This window comes from Urtica dioica, chromosome 11, assembly GCF_054948205.1.
Source record: "Urtica dioica subsp. dioica isolate 48M chromosome 11, U.dioica_male_clone48M_v1_H2, whole genome shotgun sequence".
Taxonomy (NCBI): domain Eukaryota; kingdom Viridiplantae; phylum Streptophyta; class Magnoliopsida; order Rosales; family Urticaceae; genus Urtica; species Urtica dioica.
Window position 1 is genome coordinate 22,981,169 of NC_142766.1, and position 22,240 is coordinate 23,003,408.

The 22,240-nt window shown below is 38.0% G+C and overlaps 3 protein-coding genes across 3 annotated transcripts; 1 reads left to right on the forward strand and 2 right to left on the reverse strand.

Moving 5' to 3' along the window:
* Window positions 1-8,839: 8,839 nt before the first annotated feature.
* Window positions 8,840-10,869, reverse strand: LOC149382589 (alpha/beta-Hydrolases superfamily protein). The gene is made up of 2 exons (XM_089629852.1): window positions 10,161-10,869; window positions 8,840-9,636 (listed from the first exon to the last, which is right to left on the reverse strand). The coding sequence occupies exons 1-2, from the start codon at window positions 10,835-10,837 to the stop codon at window positions 8,979-8,981; spliced, it is 1,335 nt and encodes a 444-aa protein (XP_089485978.1). The 5' UTR covers window positions 10,838-10,869; the 3' UTR covers window positions 8,840-8,978.
* A 1,192-nt stretch (window positions 10,870-12,061) lies between these two features.
* LOC149382590 (uncharacterized) lies at window positions 12,062-15,433 on the forward strand. The gene is made up of 3 exons (XM_089601513.1): window positions 12,062-14,641; window positions 15,055-15,120; window positions 15,374-15,433. Exons 1-3 carry the CDS (start codon window positions 12,062-12,064, stop codon window positions 15,431-15,433), a joined length of 2,706 nt encoding a protein of 901 aa, XP_089457639.1.
* A 4,535-nt stretch (window positions 15,434-19,968) lies between these two features.
* Window positions 19,969-21,248, reverse strand: LOC149382591 (uncharacterized). The gene is made up of 5 exons (XM_089601514.1): window positions 21,153-21,248; window positions 20,795-21,055; window positions 20,459-20,695; window positions 20,215-20,370; window positions 19,969-20,112 (listed from the first exon to the last, which is right to left on the reverse strand). The coding sequence occupies exons 1-5, from the start codon at window positions 21,246-21,248 to the stop codon at window positions 19,969-19,971; spliced, it is 894 nt and encodes a 297-aa protein (XP_089457640.1).
* Between the last annotated feature and the right edge of the window lie 992 nt (window positions 21,249-22,240).

Below are 22,240 nucleotides of genomic sequence, written 5' to 3' on the forward strand. Positions count from 1 at the left end.
ATAGTCATTGTTTGCCAATTATAAGCAAACTAGCCCAAGTAAGATTAATCTAGGTTGGATTAAATTTAATCTCAACGAACTATAAAAACAAAATGTAAGTTTTATGAAAGCTGGATTAAAATTAATCGAGGCAGGATTAAAAGTCGTAGTACTCTCAATTGGCTATTTTGCTATACCTAATGAAACTATGACTATTTTACAAAAATCATAGTTTGAATTAGTTATTTCATATCATTTTTCTTTTTTACTATTAGTTTATTATTCTCAATTCAGGATCAAGTGTTGGTGCATAATTTTCTGAAGATTAAGATATAATATAAAAATAATTAAAGAAAACAGATTATCTTAATAAACAAACGGGGAGTAATCACGTTAGTTTTATTAGAGACGAAAAAATGAGTATTCTTCATATTTAGATCGGTTTTTCAACACAACCCTTGTCGCGTTTGGGACAAAAATCAGCATCTAACACTTGTATGAGCGTCATAATAAGTGTGTACAAAAACCAGAGACCCACTCTCCAACGAAGAGGAAGACGAGCTCAATGACTAGTAATTATTAAAAAAGATCGAGAATGCAATTTTTTCCGTTAAGGGATTCAATTTGTTAAAATAATCATAGCTAATGGGCCAAAAATTTCATTTATTCTTAAAAAAAATGATAAGCGTCATGCGATGATAACGTTGACACATTTATAAGGGTGGGTCTCACTTGACAAATAAGCCTCACACATGTGAGTGACGTTAAAGTCATTTGTAATAAAATAAATTAATGTATATAATGTAGTAATAAGAGAATGAACAATGAAAGTTGTCTATATTTGTTACCGGGCTTAGTCAAATTCGTCAATAATTTTTACTCCAGTGAAGGTCCACGTGAAATGAAAGCAACTTATAATATTAGTAAAAAGAGAATGAACAATGTAAAAGCATGACTTATAAAATTAAAATGATTAAAACAATATTTATGAAATTATAATTCAAAAGTCTCGTATATTATACAGTGAAGCCTTGGTGCATGAATGATATAAGTCCTCACTCGTGAGTCGTGACGTTGAGCAAAAAAAATACTTTAATTCATGACATGAGTACTCTTGCCAATAATTTATATCATAATACGTAACAGTTTATAAGCAAAAAATAATAGCAAAAACGATAGGTGTGTAGTGTAGTTGAGAATTTGGTGAGAAATGCTAAGATCTCTATATTATATTTATATGAATAATTTACAAGAATACCCCCTGAACTCTTACTCGATTAACGAAGTGCACCTCAACTCGGATTTTCAACAAAAATTACTCTGAACTTCTATATGTGTTCACTTTTGCCCCTTCCGTCAAAATTTATCAGTTACCATCCATGAATTTCGCACGTTTTAGGCATGTGAGCTCACTATCCAGGTTATAATGGTCTTTTATGTTACCTAAATTAATTTTCTTTATTAAATATATAAAATTTGTATTATTTTGTTTTTTATTTCGAATAAATAAATGGGTATCAGGTGAAGCTGAGGAAGAAGAACGGTAAGAGCAACAAATAGGCCGTATGCTTTGTGTGCAAGCGGAAGCAGTTCATTCGGAAGATTTTCGCCAAAGCTCAAATCCTATTATGAAGGCCGATCCTCCTCATCTTGAACACCACAACAACAAGAGGCCTCATCGGAGAGAGACAAGTCGCGCTGGGAAGCTTTGCCAGATCTGTAACAGATCTTTTCCCACCACGAGTCGAGGAAGCTTCGTGCAAGAGAAGAGACACGAGGTCTGAGGAGATCTGGTCCTTGGAACTCGAATCAGATAGGAGGAAGTTCGACGCCGGACTGGTTCGTCGCGCATCGTCGGAAAAAATGGCTGCCACTAGATTGGTTCTTCGCTCGAAAAAAAATGGTCGTCGAGTCCTTCCTTATCGCTGAAGAAGCTTCGTGAATGAGAGATAACACAGAAGATTCACACGACGAAGCACCCAGATCCGAAGGCAGGGGCGTGGTCTCCGGAAAGCTCGAGCTTGTCAGCAGATCTGGAAGGGACACCCCGAGCGGACCACCAAGAATAAGAAGCATGCCAGAGACAATGGAGGCAATCCCTCTTCGCGCGAATCAGGGATGGTGACCGTCGGTTAAACTCCGTCGCGCCAACCAAGAAGCTTCGCCGAGCCAAAATGTATCCGGTCATCGCCACACGAGTTGGAGATGAAGGACTTTTTACAAAATAATATAGTGTTTTATATATTTAATAAAGAACATTAATTTAGGTAACTGGAATGACCATTATAACCTCAATAGTGAGCTCACTGCCTAAAACGTGCGAAACTCATAGATGGTAACTGATAAACTTTGACGGAATGGGCAAAAGTGAACACATATAGGAGTTCAGAGTAATTTTTATTGAAAATTCGAGTTGAGGGTGCACTTCGTTAATCGAGTAATAGTTCAGGGGGGATTCTTGTAAATTATACTATTTATATCTAAAGAGCGTGACATTTCTCTTTTTTGGACCTTTTTACCTAAGCTTTTGGCGTTTTGATATGCATATGCCCATTATTTATCCTTCTCCAATAAGAACAAGAGATGGACAAAGGAAAGAGAATATCAATGCATGCTAAAGTCACCCAACATTTTAAGCAGCGCTTAAGTCACGTGACATTTTATATTTAATATTTCTTTCTTTTTTTGTCGTTTTCGGATTTTTGGCTTTTTTAGAGTTTTGATTTTCAGATGCTATTTGTCTCTCCAATTAATGACGAGAAAGAAAAATAGGAAGAGAATCTATATATATATATATATATATATATATATATATATATATAAATATTTTCCTCCTCTAGCAGCAAGATTCTCTTATATATATTTATAGCTTTATATACATTTATATATATATATATATATATATATATATATATTGAAGATGAAGATGAGCTGGGAGGCAATACTTATGAAAATAAAATATTATGAAAAGTGCGAAATAAAATAATTGATACGACTTCCAACAACATTGGATGCTTTGACTTTTGAATGGTTGTAAATTGCAAACAGAGTTATAGTCATTCAAATGTTGCCCTAAAATTCATTTGAAAATTCAACCATACACTGATTGATATGGGTCCAATCTCCATATCCTAAAATTTGTGGGTGGAATTAATACTTCCAAAAGGAAGGAAGAAACGATTAACCTGCAACAGGGGAACAACGTAGAAGTAGAACCTATAATTTTGTGCATAAGACCCACAAATTTTGCCCATGTTTTACTAACGCTGTTGCGTTGTTATGTTATTATTTATCCGTTCTCTAAAACTTAAAACGATTTTTATCATCTGCAACAGCGGAACAGCACATAAAAAAAAATATGCAATAAAACCCACAATTTTGTGCCATGGGATCCACAGATTTAATCTAGGGAAAATAACACATTTATACCCTGTGTTTTAGTGAAATGTCGAGTTTAACCCTCAGTTTTCAAAAATGTCGAGTTCATACCCTCTGTTTAACTAAAATGACGAAATTATACCTCATGTTTAACTAAAATGACGAAATTATACCCTGAAATAGACAACAATGTCACGAATATTCTTTTTATTGACTTTTCATTGACGTTGACTATAATATGTATATATAAACACCAATTATCTTTATTCATTCGCGCCATATATGTAATTTATTTAAAAACTAAAAAATAAAAAACAGTCTCTTAATCGTGAAGAACACAGAAAGAGGCAAATGGGTAAACATCGATAGTTGATAGTCATCAAAATCGCATATTCGAACAGAGAATCCAGAATTTAGAGTTACAATTCGAACACGGAATGAAGTCATTTCTTAGGAGGTATGAGTTTTATTATTTAATTTCAATTTAAGGCTATTTTTATTTCAAAATTGAGAATTTGGAAGTTAGGGCACTGATTTAGATTTGATTTGGTTTTTCTTATATAAGAGTTAATATCAATGAAAGGGAGATTTGTGACGCTGTTATTCATTTCAGGGTATAATTTCGTCATTTTAGTTAAACAGAGGGTATGAACTCGACATTTTTGAAAACTGAGGGTTAAACTCGACATTTCACTAAAACACATGGTATACATATGATATTTTCCCTTTAATCTACGCTGTTATTTATCAATTCTCTAAAGTTTAAGTGTTTAAATTTGACATTTCTGACACAATATATTTTAGCATATGTATAAAGGGAGGACTTTTTCGTAATTGTGAATGGTCAATTTTTTTAAAAAAATTCTTCTTTAAAATTGCCATTTACAATTAGAATATTCTTAAAATTATCAAAGAATCTATGTTTTTTTTTTTATTGATTAGCCGGATTTTTCTTTTCAAAATTAAATGCGTAATTCTAAAAAACGGCTTCATCAATTGACCGTCGGTTAAACACACACAAACTATCGACAGAAACTTAGGTAAATAATGTTTATGAGTTTCTTATGTACTAGAACAAACATGCAAAATCTTAGAGCAGAATCCTCTTTAATGTGTGGAGTGGCTTTGTAAGTATGTAGCCCAAATAATATGCCTCTTACAAAATTATAGTCAAACTATTTGTTTATTTAAGAAAATAACCCAAACCTAAAACTAACATTAAAACATTCCAGTTATACCCTTCTATAAAAATACCATAACTCATCGGAACCCAGAAACACCCACCACCGTGGCCAGAGGTACGAGTCATCGCGGGTCAGCTGCTTGCGGAGGAGGATCGCCGACATCGCACGCGCCTCCGAGTGCGGCGACGCTTGGAGGAGGTGGGCCAGCTTCAGCGACAGCGACTCGGCCTGAGACCTCTGCTCGTTCGACGACGACATCAGATGAGAAATTAGGGTTTCGAACGCCGTCTGGTCCGGTCCCAGCACGGCGGCGAGTTGTGCTTGCTGGACCGGAGTCACCGACTCTCCTCCCTGAGACGCCGCCATGGAAACAGAAAGATGAGAGACTCTCCGAGCCTCTCCGCCGAAGATTCCGAGAGGATGAGGAAGCAGGGCGTGTTTCTCGTCGAGTTTATGGTCAAGCGGTGGTTGACCACCGGACGGAGGCCGGCTCCCGTGGTGGCGGCGGCTCTGGCGTTGGTCGGAGAGGCAAACGGGATCGAGAGCGCCGGGATCGAAGCCCCGGCAAGCGAGCTCCGAGCGAATCTTTACACGTGCAAGAAAAGATACAGAGAGCTCTGCGATGCTCTGGTGAAAATTGCTCAGAAGCTCCCATGGGGGAGCAATGTGACGGTCAAGAACATCGTGAAGAACACGCCTCTCGTCATCCACATCATGGAGAAAAAGAAGAAAGAAGAAGAGCTCCTCCGATCTCCCACGTGGCAGCACGTCGGATCTTGAAAGCCTCGGTCTCAAACTCGACGAGGCAGTTCGAGATTGCCTCAGGAAGGACATCGGGTATGGCGAGATCAGAACCAGCGAATCCGGCGCCGGCGTTGATGGATTGGCTGTGGGAAGAGGAACAGGAATCGGCGGAGGCGAGGTTTTGAGTAACGCGGGAATCCGGCGTTACACCCATATTTAACATTATTCACTACTAGAGTAAATATTATTTACTACCAAGATTTCATTTATTTACTATCAATGTTGTCATAAATTTATTAGTTAATACTATAAAATTTTATTTACTACTTGATGGTTAGTTAATTTATTGTGTTTATTACTCCCGGACGCTTCAAATCTCCGGCGATCATGTGCGGCTCGTGCTCGACACGCTCGCCTCGGTGCTTCACTCGGAATCTGACGCCGAGGTCGAGGAAGAAGCCGACGGTCGTTCTTGTTTTGGTTAATATGATTTACTGTCGGATTTTTAGTCCACGATTGTTCACGGAAATAATTAGTAAATCGTATTTACTGTTAGATTAACTAGTCATACTTACCATAGAAACGAATGATTTACTCAATGGTTAATATGATTTACTGTCGGATTTTTAGTCCACGATTGTTCACGAAAATAATTAGTAAATCGTATTTACTGTTAGATTAACTAGTCATATTTACCATAGAAACGAATGATTTACTCAATGGTTAATATGTTTTACTGTCGGATTGTTAGTCCTCGATTGTTCACGGAAATAATTAGTAAATCATATTTACCGTTAGATTAACTAGTCATCATCTCTGATACTTTTGCTCTTAGATTAACTACAAAATGTAACGGTAAATAAAATTTACTTTTGTTATTGTTATGGTAAATAAGATTTACTATTGTTCTTATTACGGTAAATAAAATTTATTGTTTTCTTGTTACGGTAAATAAGATTTACTATTATTCTTGTTACGGTAAATAAGATTTACTATTATTCTTGTTACGACAAATAAGATTTAATGTAGTTTTTGTTATTGTTAATTAGATTTACTAATTTTTTTGTTATGGATGATATTATTTACTATGATAGTTAATAATATTAACCTAAGAGTATAATTGGAATATTAGAATGTTGTCATGATAAATTGACTATTTTCCTAAATATGTTAATAGTTTGGCTATAATTTTAAAACAGGGGTGTCATTTTGGTTAGTTCTTTAGCCGACCCTTATTTATAGTAAAAAAAACAAAACATAGAAATGTCTTTGACTAAAATTATAATTATGCCCTTCAAATGAGATATGGCTTTAAGTAAGTTTTTTTACAAGGTCTAGATCTGTAGGTTAAGAGCGTTTAACCTCACTTTGCCTTCGTTTTTTTCCATTCGACGTATGGTGCAAAAAATAAGTTATGATTGAACTTTTAAGCTTCATTTTAGACTTAAGACACGGGATATTTTGCTGGTTATTTGACTTTCAGATAAACAATTAAAAATAGTATTATCATTAAAAATAGAAATAAATAAAAAATTGAGGAATATTATCATATCATTTTATTTGCTGAGATTTGTTGGGCGTTTTCCTTGTGTGGGCCGTAACTTCGTTTGAACTGCGTGGCTATTTTGGGCAGATATTATTGGGCCACACATTTTCCTATTTTGAAGGGATGAAAATGGCATGTCAATTCTTTTGGCCCGGAAATTATCTATGATAGTGCTTTTCCGAAAGTAATGGTAAGAAAAACGTTTTTAAACTTTTTATCACGATAATAACACTTTTCAAGCCGTAAACAATCATTATTGAGCTTGATTAATGTTTATTGTTTTGTGCTCGATTGAATTTTGTTTCTGTTTTATGTTTATAGCTTTATTTATAAGGGAAGTAATTGTTTACGATTAGAAAAATTATAAAATATAAATATTATTCTAATTGTTATTTTATCCATCTTATTACTATTCTCAAACAGCCCACTGATTAATGAGATGGACAAATCATTGTATTCTTCTTTTAATCCGGTTGCCCTATGAAGAAAAAAGGATCAATGGTTTCAAATCTCACTTTTTTTTTTTTTTTTTTTTTGCATAGAAATTTTAAAGTAATTTGACCCTGTAAAGCCAAAGATAAAAAAGTAGCTTTTTTTAACTAAAAGAAATAGTTCTAGTACGATTGGTGTTGGCTCAGATTTGTGCTACAAGAAAAAGACGTAGGGAGTTCGAGTTGAAATTCAACCACTTTGATCGGATTAATCATTTTTATATAAAAAAAAATAAAAAAAAAACCCTTCATGTTTATTGGTGTACGTTGGATCGTTGATAGGTGTATGCAATGCCATTGAGAACGCAATAAATATAATGCAGTGACCATTATATAAAAAGAAAAGTCAACTAAACGCACATATTCAGAGAGGTGAATAATTCGTGACCACCATTATCTGAAACCATTACGAAGTGCTCAAGCACACGAACACGGATATATTACGAGAGCTATTAATTAATTTTCCATTGACAATATCTAAAGATGATCTTTCAGATTGTACATATTTGTTTGCTTATATCATATTGATGAATTTATCTATTAAGCAATAAAGTATGTGTCACAACATAGAAATAAAAATGTCCTAAAGGAAAAATGGTATGAACTAGCCAATCCCAAATTATGGCTTTTGCAAAATAGCCATAGTTTCATTTGTTTGGTAAAATAGCCATTTCTCAAAAACACGTTAGGAATATGCGATTAAACGAATCAATCGAACCCACACACAACACGAAAGCCAATCCAAGCCAAGACAATCATCAGTGAAACAGAAGGGATTAGAAAAATGGTTCAACTTAAGTCTTGTATCATAGAGGCTTGTGGTTTCATTTAGTTTCGTGAAGATAAATCCAAGTCCGGAGAGAAAGAGAGGGAAAAGTACCGAATCGTGGTATTGACAAGAATGAGCCCGACCATCTCGGCTCGCCGCCAGGATGAGCCCGACCATCTTGGCTTCGCCGGTCTTCGCCGCCGCGTGCAGAGGCGTTTCGCCGCCGGAGTTGGGCGTGGTTACAAGCTTCGGGCAGTGACCGATGACCTCAGATCCTCGTTTCGGTTCTGCTTCAGATCTGTTGGATTTCCAGATTGTCATTAAATTTAATCCTGCCCCGATTAATTTTAATCCAGCCATCATAAACCTTACATTCTGTCTTTATAGTTCGTTGGGATTAAATTTAATCCAACCTAGATTAAGTTGGCTTGTTTGCTTATAGTTGACAAACTATGGCTATTTTGCAAAAGCTTAAGTTCTATTTGGCTATATAGCCGCTTCACCCTAAAAATATATGGCTACATTTTTAAAATGTAGTTGTATCGATGATTTAACTACTTTATAATTGTGACTATAAAAGAGGTAAGTCACGATATTTTTCTATCAAATGTCAAACTATGTACTTTATAAATGACAACACTACATCATAAAATGTCATTAGTTATGTGGTAGGAAGATACATATTTCTTATATTCTTTAAAATTTCAAATATTTCAAAAATTTCCCTAGACATTTAGAACTTGAACTTGTATAAAATCATAGTAATTCCTTCAAAATCAACATCTTAGGTCAAGTAGGACCAACAAAGTCTTAATATATTTCAATAAAAAGCACAAGACATGATCCCGTGTTTAACAATTAATATATTATTTAAATAAAGAAAAAAATCACAATCTTGCCGCGAATACTTCGTGGTGGTGATCATCCGACGTGCCGCGATCCTTGCCCAGCTGGCGCCAGTTAGGCGGGACCCCGTAGTGGGGTCTGAGCATATCGCAATTCTTGTTCACCAAAGCGATGTCTCTATTGGTGGCTGATCGGAACGCCTCCCCTTTCCCAATGTAACCGTCCACCAAGTGCAAATGGACCTCCAAGTTGTGGGCCCTTCCTGGGTCCCTCGTGGGCTTCAGGAACGGGCTCTGTGAGTGGTCCACCATGAGCTGGGGCCCAACGTGAGCGTAGCTCCAAGGGAAGGACACGACGTCTTCCATGTACCTTTGGAACCCCACCTTCTCGTTGGCTATGATCCCGGGGACGGTGGGGACCATGTCGTGGGCGTTGACCACTCTCAGGACCTTGACCCCCAACTCGTCGCACCTCTCTTTGAACTTGAGGTTCCCGACCCTGGGCCCCGCGAACGAGTAGACTGTCACTGGGGCTTCGGCGTTCAGGCCGAGCTCTGCAATGTCGTATGCGCTTAGGATAGCGAGTGCTGCGCCAAGACTGTGTCCCGTTATTGTAATGCTTATTTCTTCCCCCTTGTAGTATTCCCTCACACATTTTATTTCTTCGAGCACTTGTTCACGCGCCGAAAACGAGCAATACCTGTTACAAATATGATTTCTATCAGCACGCACCGCAACGTTGTTGGCGTTGATGCTCTAATAGTTGGCCGGTTGAAATTAGTCCTCTCAGCTAGATGCTAATCACGGATCATATAGTAAATTTTATCTACCTTAGTGATAAAATTACCAAAATCTTATTCTAAATCAGTAGAAATTGGGGTAAGGCCATTTAAAAAAATGGGTAATATATGGGTACATATATATAGTACAAAATCGCTTTTAAAATATGGATATATTCAATAAATAAAACGTTTCCTATATTTTAAAAAAAATATTTAATGTTAAGAATATGGATAATATAATCTGGGTATATAGTACAAAACCGTTTGTTTTCACGTATACGTAAATAAATAATAATAAACCTAAAAAAACACGAGTATTCTTTAAAGAAAACGTATATATACGTAAACAGTTGACGAGCTACGCAAAATGATGGGTAGTAAATTAATACTTAATAATGTAAGAAAAGGAAACAAAACACAATAGATAAATAATAACACGTACCTACAGGCTTGGTCCTTATTGGTGTAAAGGTGAAGGAAGCCCGACTCGACCTTGACGGAGCTCCGATCCGGCGCGAAGCCCGTCGGTGCAAGGATGTCTCTGAGGTCCCAGAGCCACTCCAAGTACGTCACCGTGCCTCGCCACGCCACCACCACGTCGCGGCGGCCCAGCAGCCGGGCCCGATCGTCGTCGGCGACGGCCACGAACCCCATCCAGTTGGCCTTCGGGCCGGGCCGGAAGAAGTTCGGCAGGCTGACCTGGCAGCACGTGGCGTACAGGTAGCGCGTGGGCCTGTATCCCTGGGCTGCGCTCAGCCCCAGCTCGTCGAACAGGTGGGCCCGCGCGTGCTTGCACGCGTGGGTCTCGAAGTCGAAGGAGTCGTAGCACGCTTGCGCGAACTCGCCGTACCGGATTATTTCCCGCCGGAGGTTCGGGTCCAGAACCGGGTCTAGTAACCCCTTCCAGTTTTGGCTGCCTTGGATCTCTCTCCACACCTTCGCTAACTCCTCTACGCTCTGTCTCTCCGGCGATGATGATGATGACGATGATGATGATGATGATGATATACATTTGATGATCTTTGAATTATTGGGGTTTGTTCTGATTATCAAGCTTTTGGTATTTTTGTTGTTCATTGTCAAGGGAGGCATGGGAAAAAGTGTTGGAGAATAGGCCATAGTGTCTGTTTTTCTCTTTCTTTCTTATGGGTAATAATAATTTGTATGAGAGGTTGTAATATATATAGTGGATTCGATCGTAGTATATACAGTGGGTTTTGATGTGAAATCACGCCAAAGTATATACATATATCTATATGTGGATTGTACAAGCACTGTTGGTGGTTGTATATATATTTACTAGGGGTGTGCACGGTCCGGTCCGGTCCGGTTTAAAACCGATCAAAAATCAAATCGAACCGGTTTAAACGGTTTTAAAAATATTAAACCGTACCGGACCGGACCAAATAAGAAAAAAAACCGGACAGGACCGAACCGGTTAAAACGGCCCGGCCCGGTCTGGCGATGATGATGATTGTTGATGCAACTACTTTGCATTTATTGGCGATGTTTATTTGGCAAAATAGCGCATAAAAGGAGGATATTTGTTGCTGATGTGGAGCCTTCACGCGGCAGAGAATATTTGATTTTGTCGCAGATTTTGTTGCGACATATTCTGCGACATTCTCGGAATCATCAAATATTCGCGAGATTTTCCAGGGATCTGAAGATATGATATCCCTGGTGCCAGCAACAGAATCACACGCCCTAATTCGCTTCGGAGACTACATAAGGCGTCCTCCTTCCACACACCTCTTTGACCCTTTGGAAACACTTGTTTGAGAGATTAATTTTTTGAGTGTTTTAGCTGAGCATTGAACGACTTGTGTTCAAGCTCTTAAGGTGTCTGTTACCTCTGCTTTGTTGCCTATATACGGTTGATTGTATTAGAAGCAAAAGGTTAGGTTTTTCCTTTGTTTTGATCGGGAAACACTGTTAGAAGTCTCGGGAGAGAGCTTCTGTGGGAATCGAGGGGATCTCGTGCTTAGGGGGAGCCTAAGTTGCTGTTGAAGAAGATAGACGTAGGTTGGGTAGCTAGCGAGGGAGTCGTTTAGTGTAAAACCTTATTGTACCACGTTATCATAGTAGATTGCTTTCCACCGGGCTAAGGCCCCCCAGACGTAGGCAGGGATTGCCGAACTGGGTCACCAATCTCTGTGTTCTTTATCTTTTCGCACTTACAGCTTTCTCTGTTTTGATCACTCGAATTTTGGTGTTTGTCACAGAATCCGTCATAACATATTCTGTGACATACGCACAGATCGCGTAATTTCAATTGGTATCAGAGCGGTTCACTCATCACCTTGAGTGTGATCCGTGGTGTTTACTGATCTGGTATTCGAGATGGATTTCATGAAGGAAGGTGCGTCGATTAGCCGACCTCCATTACTTGACGGCAGTAACTACTCCTATTGGAGGGCGCGTATGAAGGCGTTTCTGAAGTCCTTGGATGAAAAGGCTTGGAAAGCAATTCTCACTGGATGGACTCATCCGACCACTGAGGAAGCCGATGGTAGCTCGACTCTCAAGCCTGAAGAACGTTGGTCCGTCGTTGAAGAGAGGCTTGCAAACTCCAACTCTAAAGCTCTCAACGCCATCTTTTCCGCTGTGGACGCCAACATTTTCAAACTCATCCACACCTGCGAGGTTGCCAAAGACGCATGGACAATCCTTCAAGTCCACCATGAAGGAACCGATACGGTACGTATGTCGAGACTTCAACTATTGACCACAAAGTTTGAAAATCTCAGAATGGAAGAAAGTGAAACTATAAATGAGTTCAATTCTCGTCTTTGTGATCTGGCTAATGAATCGTTTGCCCTTGGCGAGAAAATTCCCGAGGAGAAACTTGTCAGGAAGGTGTTGCGATCGCTGCCCAAACAATTCATCTACAAAGTCACTGCTATTGAGGAGGCCAAAGACATAAGAAGCATGAAACTTGAAGAACTCATGGGTTCTCTCCGAACCTTTGAGATGACGATTGATCCGGAGCCCAAAATGAAGGGAATCGCCTTGAAAGCGGATGTCCATGGAGACCTTGCACCCTCCGACGATGATGATATGGCTAAAAGCATTGACTTGCTGGCAAAGAACTTCGGGAAGTTTGGGAAGTACATGAAGAAGCTCAGCCACAATTCAAGCGGGAATGTCACAGAATCTGCCCCAGACAAATTCCATAACAACAACCGGGCTCTAAATCCTCAGAGAAAACCAAAGGCTGCTGAGACATCTTTTGACCAGAGAGGCAAATCCAAGGGGATACAGTGCAGAGAATGCGAAGGGTTCGGTCACATACAGGCAGAATGTGCAAATACACTCAAGAAGAACAATAAGAGCTACAATACTACTTGGAGTGATGAAGAGTCAGATGATGAAGATAGTCCCAACAACCTCCTTGCATTCACCACTCAGGAAGCGACCGATCTTCAGTCTCATCAGGATGTCACAGAAAATGTCTCTGACAAATTCTATGACAATGCTTCTTCCAGTGAGAGTGATGTTGAAATCTCATTGGAATCTGTCTCACAAGCCTATCGTGAACTGTTTAGTCGGTGGACCGAAGTCGTACGGCTGAATGAAAGCCTTCGCACAAAGGTTAATTTCATCTCTAAGGAAAAAGAAGTGCTTGCCTCAACCGTTGCCTCTCTCCAACGAACACTTCAGTCCAAAAAGACACAGCAAGATAAGCTTCTCTCTGATTTTAATGCTCTTAAAAGAAATATTCGTATGCTCAATTCAGGAACATCCAATCTTGATGACATTCTTTGCTTGGGGAAAGATGCAGGAAATCATCACGGCATTGGTTATGATGCTCGACAACCTGGTTCCATAACCACGTTTGTAAAAGGCAGCAAAAAACCAGAGGAGGCTGATGTCACAGAATATGCTGAAACATCTTCTGTGACAAGACGCAATCGGCGACGTCGGGTTTGTCATTACTGCCTAAAGCCTGGCCACATCAGACCTTGGTGCTATCGACTCCAGAAAGATTTGAAGAAGCAGTCTCATAGTCAGAAAAAGACCGTTGCCCCTCCTGAGAAGATTTGGAGAGTTCGTGAACCAGACATCCGATGCAATGTCGCTTACACTTCACTCAGAGCTATGACGACCGAAGATTGGTACTTTGATAGTGGCTGCTCCCGCCATATGACCGGTCAAAAGGATCTTTTGAAGAATATCGAGACTTGTCCTAGTCGCCATGTTACCTTTGGTGACGGGGTCAAAGGGAAAATCCTCGGTGTAGGCACACTGAATGTTGATGGTTTGCCCCCTCTTGGCAAAGTCCTCTACGTGCAAGACCTTAAAGCCAATCTTATCAGCGTCAGCCAATTGTGTGATGCCGAGCTCTATGTCCACTTCAACAAGACTACGTGCAATGTGACCAATGCCTCCAACAATCATGTTATGATAGGTAAACGCTCCTCCGATAATTGCTACTTATGGGTGCCTCTAGATGTGTTGCCAGAAACCTGTTTGAAGACCAAACTCGAGGAGACGGACTTATGGCACAAGCGTCTTGGACATCTCAACTACCGCAGCCTGAATGACGTTATTTCGAAGGAAGCTATTTGTGGTATTCATGCACTGAAGTACCAGGGTGGAAAGATCTCTGGAGATTGTCAGATAGGCAAACAGACCAAGATGTCACACAATATGTCACAACATCTTTCTACGACACGTGTTCTGGATCTGCTCCATATGGACCTCATGGGTCCTATGCAGGTTGAAAGCCTGGGAGAGACGTTCCAAGTCTTCAAGGCTCTCTGCTTCTGCCTTCAAAAGGAGAAAGCTTGTGACATAGGCAAGGTGATACAAATACGCAACGATCATGGTCGTGAGTTCGAGAACAACGCCTCGGCTGAATTCTATGAAGACATTGCATCTCCCACGAGTTCTCGGCACCAATCACTCCCCAACAAAACGGTATTGTGGAGCGTAAGAACCGGTCGCATGTGTTCGAAGCACCTAGATCCGCCTTGGGTCTATGTGTTATCGAATCTTGAGTCATCACCTTTGTGAGTTATTTCCCTTACCAAAAAAAAAAAAAAAAAAAAAAAAAAAGAGAAAAAAAAAGAAGAAAAAAAAGAAGGAAAAAAAAAATTTGAAAAAAAAAAATGAAAATAAGGAGGAATATCGGCACCAGCACCACCATCCACTTCCGCTGCCCCTACACGTGCTGGAACCGCCTCTGCATCGATCTCAACCGCTGTTGATTCTGCAGACGAGTCTTTCATCGGTTCTGCTGAGTTCTGAGTATTGACTATGGCTCAACTTTTGGAGGTGATGAGCTTTATGTCTTTTTGTTGATTGCCCTGCGTTGTATCTTTTTGTCTCAGACTTTGGCTCTGCTTGTCTCCCGTATCAAGCATGTCTTCAGGCAAAAAGGGGGAGTAGTAATCGAGGTTCATGAATATGTTGAAACTATGTTGCGCTTATATTTTGTGTAATCTGTACTGATGCTTGTCTTAGCTAGCTTTTTTTAGCGTGCACGTTCGCGAGTTACACTTGAACCTCGCGTTGGTTTTGATGGTCATTTTGGCACGCCCGCGAGTTACACTTGAACCTCGCATTGATTTTGCCTAAAACACCGCCAAAGGGGGAGATTGTTGATGCAACTACTTTGCATTTATTGGCGATGTTTATTTGGCAAAATAGCGCATAAAAGGAGGATATTTGTTGCTGATGTGGAGCCTTCACGCGGCAGAGAATATTTGATTTTGTCGCAGATTTTGTTGCGACATATTCTGCGACATTCTCGGAATCATCAAATATTCGCGAGATTTTCCAGGGATCTGAAGATATGATATCCCTGGTGCCAGCAACAGAATCACACGCCCTAATTCGCTTCGGAGACTACATAAGGCGTCCTCCTTCCACACACCTCTTTGACCCTTTGGAAACACTTGTTTGAGAGATTAATTTTTTGAGTGTTTTAGCTGAGCATTGAACGACTTGTGTTCAAGCTCTTAAGGTGTCTGTTACCTCTGCTTTGTTGCCTATATACGGGTGATTGTATTAGAAGCAAAAGGTTAGGTTTTTCCTTTGTTTTGATCGGGAAACACTGTTAGAAGTCTCGGGAGAGAGCTTCTGTGGGAATCGAGGGGATCTCGTGCTTAGGGGGAGCCTAAGTTGCTGTTGAAGAAGATAGACGTAGGTTGGGTAGCTAGCGAGGGAGTCGTTTAGTGTAAAACCTTATTGTACCACGTTATCATAGTAGATTGCTTTCCACCGGGCTAAGGCCCCCCAGACGTAGGCAGGGATTGCCGAACTGGGTCACCAATCTCTGTGTTCTTTATCTTTTCGCACTTACAGCTTTCTCTGTTTTGATCACTCGAATTTTGGTGTTTGTCACAGAATCCGTCATAACATATTCTGTGACATACGCACAGATCGCGTAATTTCAATGATGATATGCATTTGATGATCTTTGAATTATTGGGGTTTGTTCTGATTATCAAGCTTTTGGTATTTTTGTTGTTCATTGTCAAGGGAGGCATGGGAAAAAGTGATGGAGAATAGGCCATAGTGTCTGTTTCTCTCTTCTTTTTTTTTCTTTTTTTTTTTTTATGGGTAATAATAATTTGTATGAGAGGTTGCAATATATATATAGTGGATTCGTAGTATATACAGTGGGTTTTGATGTGAAATCACGCCAAAGTATATACATATATCTATATGTGGATGTGTACAAGCACTGTTGGTGGTTGTATATTTACCCGCGTGTGTATTTTGTTGTTCATCGTGGCTATCATTTTCTAGGACAGATAAAGATGTGTATATTAAATAGTTTTGCTTCCATAGTGAAATATATATGCATATAATACGGTCGCGATTTGTTAGTGTTATAGAAGTATTGTGTTGATGATCTATGACTATGAGATACATACGACGTACAATATTTTAGCTCTAGAAAGAATATCAAATGTTTTAAAAAACTTTAATAAAGAGACGATATATCTTATGAAATCTTTTGATAAATAAACAAACTATAATTTAATTATTTTACATGCTGTATTATTATCATTGTCCACCCTACGTGATTTATTAATGTTATCATTAGGAAAGTTTTGCCTATTATTTACCTACGCTACGAGAAATGATGTTCATCCACATTTATGTTATCGGCAATCGATGAAGTAAGAATTAGAAATAAGTTAGTCCCACACACATGTGCATCAATGCCACATCAAAACTGATAGCGATTAACATATTTTTATGTGAATATAAAAAGAGATTAATTATATATATACGTACTACTAGTTTAGTTTTGGTCAATGATTTAATTGTGGTGTGTGATCTTTATATCATTGAAAGCAAAAGGCTTGTAAATTACTCTGTTCTGATTTACTTCAATTTTAATCCGCCATTGAATAGGAAGATCATGTTTATAATAATTATAGAAGAGAGAGAAAAAATATAGAGAAAAAGAGAAAAAAAAAAAAAGAAAAAAAAAGCAACAAGAAAAAAGTAGACATGATAAAGTTTAACTTCGAATTATTGGTGCGTACAAAACTCAAGCAAAAGTTTTTTTTTTTTTTTTTATATTTTATTTTAAAATTATTGTATATGTCGAAATGGCATCGCACATTATGCTATGAGACAATGGTTAAAGCGATATTCATTTCATATTTGACATTTCATATACGTACACAAAATATTTCACTACCGTTGGACACAAAATGCAATATCAAACTACCAAAAAAAAAGAAAAAAGAAAAAGGAAAAGACGTAGAAGCTTGCTTTTGTATATTAATTATGTTTTTTTTTACATATGTGAAAGAGAAGAGTTCCGGAACTTGCTCGAGTAATGGAAATGGACGGTAAAAGAGAGGGAATTTATAATATCATGGTTGGTTGAGCTGTGCTTATTCCGAACCGAAAGGATTAAACGATCGAATATATTCTGTGAAAAGATACAAAATCCACCTGGATTGAGATTCATCTATATTTTATAAATGCCATAGTCAACTTGGCATAGGAATGGGCTTATCCTCAAATTCCACTAATTAATACGTCATTTGAAATCGTAATTATCTGAATATGTAATAATTTTCAAATATGCCACTCCATATCTTTATTTGTAATGTTTTTTTTGTTAATTTAGAATAAAATGAAAACAACTAAAAAAACAATTCTCTAAGAAAAATAAACAAGTCAAATTAAAGTGTAAAGAATAAGAAAAAGTATAATATATAATGATATATTTATTAGTTAAGACTTAAGAATGAAAAGCGATATATGTTTGAAATTATATTTTATAATGAGCTAGATCGGATGATTTCAACTTGTCTGATTGACGCATATTGGAACTTAATTTGGCCTTTTTCTGGTTGAGAATGGAAGTTACTGTACGTAGTACAATTCTTTATGAAGAATTACATGCGTATCGATTTTTCAAACTTAATAATCTAAATATAAACAGAAAACATTTTATTACAATTTTTTCACAGCATATAGTTTTATTTGACTCTTTTTCTTAGAATATAGACTGTTTCAGTTTCAATTTTAAAAAAATTCATATTTAAGAAGGATATTGACAACAATATTATTTCTATTATTTATTTGATGGGCATTTACCAATTTTCAACCAAAACTAAAAAAATTGACACATCTATTATCATGCCCTACGTGTGAAAACTTTTGTACAATTAAAAACTAAATCATCGTTTTCATGATCTATGTATCACGAATCCGATGATCTCGTGACATATATGTCACGAATTTGTCGATTTCATGACACTTGAGTCACGATAAAAAAAAAACAAATTTGTCACAAGTATGGAATGGATAAGCTTGTGACTGATTTCCCAAATTTCTTGACTCATATGTCACGAAACCTGTCACAAAACCAATCTCGAAACTTGGTATAAATTTGGAAAAGCAGTCACAAAATTTGAGAAAACACAATTTTGGTAAATCACAAAACCCTTTGGTAAATCGGAACTTGGTATACCAAAATTGCACAAAATCGTCACAGAATGACTAGAAGAACTAAACCAAAGCTTTCCGTAGAGTTATTCGACCTCGATCTTGACCGAAGGCTCGCAAACAAGAGGAAGAGACAGAGGTTTTGAGTTATGCCCAACTTCTCCGATTAAGGTTTCAGAGTTTTCGACGATGAAATGAACTCGACAAAAGAGATGGAGTTGGTTTAAGTCGTTGACGTACTCACGAGATTCTGGAGAGTTTCACATTTGAGATTTCTTATGAGAAGTATGGGTCGTGAAAGAGAAGAGATGAGTTTAGTTGAGAGAAGATGTGAAAATCAAATAAAAAAGAAAAAACGAAAAAAAAAAAGTTCAAATAAAGGTTAGGGAAGGGATTCATTGGATGATGGTAAAAAAGTAAGAAAAGATTTCTCTGTCGTCCATTTACTAAAAGATCGTCAATATTTTAGTTTTGATTGATAATGCAAAGTTTTTTATAGTCAATATTGTTTGAATGAGCATACAAAAAGGCAAAAAAAAAAAAAAAAAAAAAAAAAAAAAAAAAAACTCCAGTATAATTGGACACACCTTTCTTAATTACTAATACTAAACAACAGATTCTAAGTAATCTTGATCCACGAATAGCGATGATACGTGTCAATATATAAATACGAGAGAAAACAAAACGTGGTCACTTATACTATATGTGATTAATATATTTTATTTGTGACAGATTATTTATATTTTCGTACAAAATATATAGAAGTAAAATAAAAAAAAAACTAGGAGAAAGTGAGAGGGAGAGAAAAAAAAAATACTTGTGAGCAAGAGCAGATTTAAAAAAAAAACACAGCAGAACTTAGATTTAATTAATCTACATAACGGTCAAGACTCAAGAGTGGTCCTTCAGCAATCGGCGGAACAGTTTCCAGACTAGGTCTCCCTCAAAAAAACAAAAAAAAAAAAAAACAAAAAAAAAAAAACAAAAAAAAAACAAAAGATGCAGACTAGATCGAGGAGCCAAATTTAGTCAGGTAATGGGCCACGGAATTACATATCATTTGTACCATTTCAAATTGCAACCACAATATTTCTCAAAGGTTTACAACATGCCGATAATAGATAGATATCAACGTATCATATTTGCTTAAGTCAGCCTAGCTAATACATACAAATAACAAATAAGAAGAAATATGTGCATTGCATAAATAGAAATAAATGACTTTCTTTGTTTCTATAGTATAAAATGTCTACTACTATATGTCCATGCATACAACGTAACGTAACATTTGTACGTAGACTTAATTAGAGTAATAATTATCTCTAATAAAAAAATTCAGGCGGTATTGGATCCTCTGACTGGGAAAAGTTGAGATACGTGGCCAACCAATCGTCGTCGTGCAAAGAAGTTTGAGAGTCCACTCTTGCTTCTTCAAAATCTCGTTGTTGATACTCCTCTAAGTCCATCTTGAAAACAATAAGCCACACTAAAATTTAGTAAAAAATATATAAATAAAAAAAAGGGAACACGGCTATGGTTATTAGAAGATAAGGAGTTTGTTGGCTCACCGTAGTAGAACCAATAGACTCTTCATATTCAGGCTGAGGCTGATATTGGCTCATCACTGGCCCTGAATTGAGATCGTGTGCCTCTCCGCATTGATTCGATGGAAACGGAACTATGATTTGATCTTCGCCTTGACACACCACACTTGCTTCATCAATCTGCAACTCACAAACGATTAATAAATATTATAAACCATAAAACACAACTATGATAGTATATTAAGGAGATTATATATTGTCGACTCACAGTAGTAATCATAGACTCATAGTCTTCAGGTTGAGGATAAAATGGGCCGCCTAAAACGCTTTCGATGATGTCTTCCTCGCCGTCGCTAAATTTATCGTATGCCAAGAATTCGCATTGATTCGCTTCGGGAGGTGGAAGTAGAACCGTGCATTGATCAATATCTTCACATTGAGACACCAAACTTGCTTCTTGTTGCTGACCCTCAACATAGTACTCTTCATTCTCATTAATGTTCACCTGAAAAACAATAAACCACACAACTAAATAAATAAATAAAATGAGCAACTATGAGTACATAAAAGGAAGATATATTAATTAAGGAGATTATGGACTCACAGTAGTCGTATTAGACTCGTAGTCTTCGAGTTGAGGATAAAGTGGGAAGCCTAGAACACTCTCGATGATGTCTACGGAGATCATGGTACGTTCGTCATCGCTAAATTGATCGTATGGGACGAGTTCACGTTGATCCTCGTTGGGTTGAATCGCTTCGGGCGGTGCAAGTGGAATCATCGGTTGTTGTTGTTGAACGGCGTTGGGATGGTACGCCTCATTGTTCCGCAATTTGTACACTTTGCAAACTACCCACTCTCGAAACTGTAAGCACAAACGGGCAGAGTAGTTAATTAAATAACTATATGTATGGATTGTGAAACAAATATATAACAAATCATATATTGAAAGGAACACTCACGCTGGCCTTGTCGAGAGAGAATTCGTGCATAAGGAAGTGAGTCTTGAAGCTGTTTTTGCGCGTCTTTTCCGAGTCGGTGTAGGCCCAGAAGTTCATCAAGCTGTCCCATCCGATGATAGTGCCTTCGTCGTTTTTGATTTCCTTGCAGTTTGACTTTCGCCAATAGCCTTCCTCGGACTCCACAGTCCGCCGCGCCTTCTTCGGGTCTTCGAGGTCCAGAGACAATGGAGTCCTCTTCACAAAATAGTACCGCTCGTTGTCGTACAGCCCCGGGATCGGATTCCCTGCCAACAAGTACATGACTATACTCGTAAGCCCTAGCTATATATCAGGAAATTAATTATCAGTAGAGAGATCGATCGAGAAAGAGAGCGTGCAACTCACAGTTGAGCGATTCCGGCGCCGTGGCGTAGATATTCTGTTCGAAGATCTTCTCTCCTTCGTCGGCGACGGCGAGGCCTTGAGTTTTGGGGATGAGAAGCTTGTTGATCACGTCCAACTTGCTGGGACGATACTTGGGTGGTTCTGGTGGGTCCCGCTTCCTCTTCGACATTTTTTGAGTACTCGATCAAATCGATTCAGTGGAGCTCTAGTCACCCTAGTAACTATTCATCAACAAACTAAGTTAAATCCCTAAATAGAATTAACCACGAATAAGGTAAACAGATAATAATACAATGTGGAAGTTGTTTTTGTGATCGACTGTGATGACTGAATAGAAAAGTGAGAGAAATAGTTACCGAGGTATTCGAAATCGGAAAATAGGGCTTGGGATCGTCGGAGTTTAACAACGGCCGTCGCAGAGGGATGCAAGACTCCAACAAAGTTCGTCGCAGAAATTAGGGCTCAATAAATTAACTCCTAACTCCCTTACTTAAAGTCCATTATATATATATACGATAATTTAATTTTAATTTGGATTTTCAAGAATCGGATTCAAGAAAATGTAAGCTGGTCGATATTTCGTCTCAAATAAATAATATATAAAACGAATCGTCTTATCTATATACATATAAAAAAAAAGATTATCCGATCAAACCTCACTCTGAGAAATGTGGTGGAGATGGAGGTTTGGGAGGTCGGAGTAA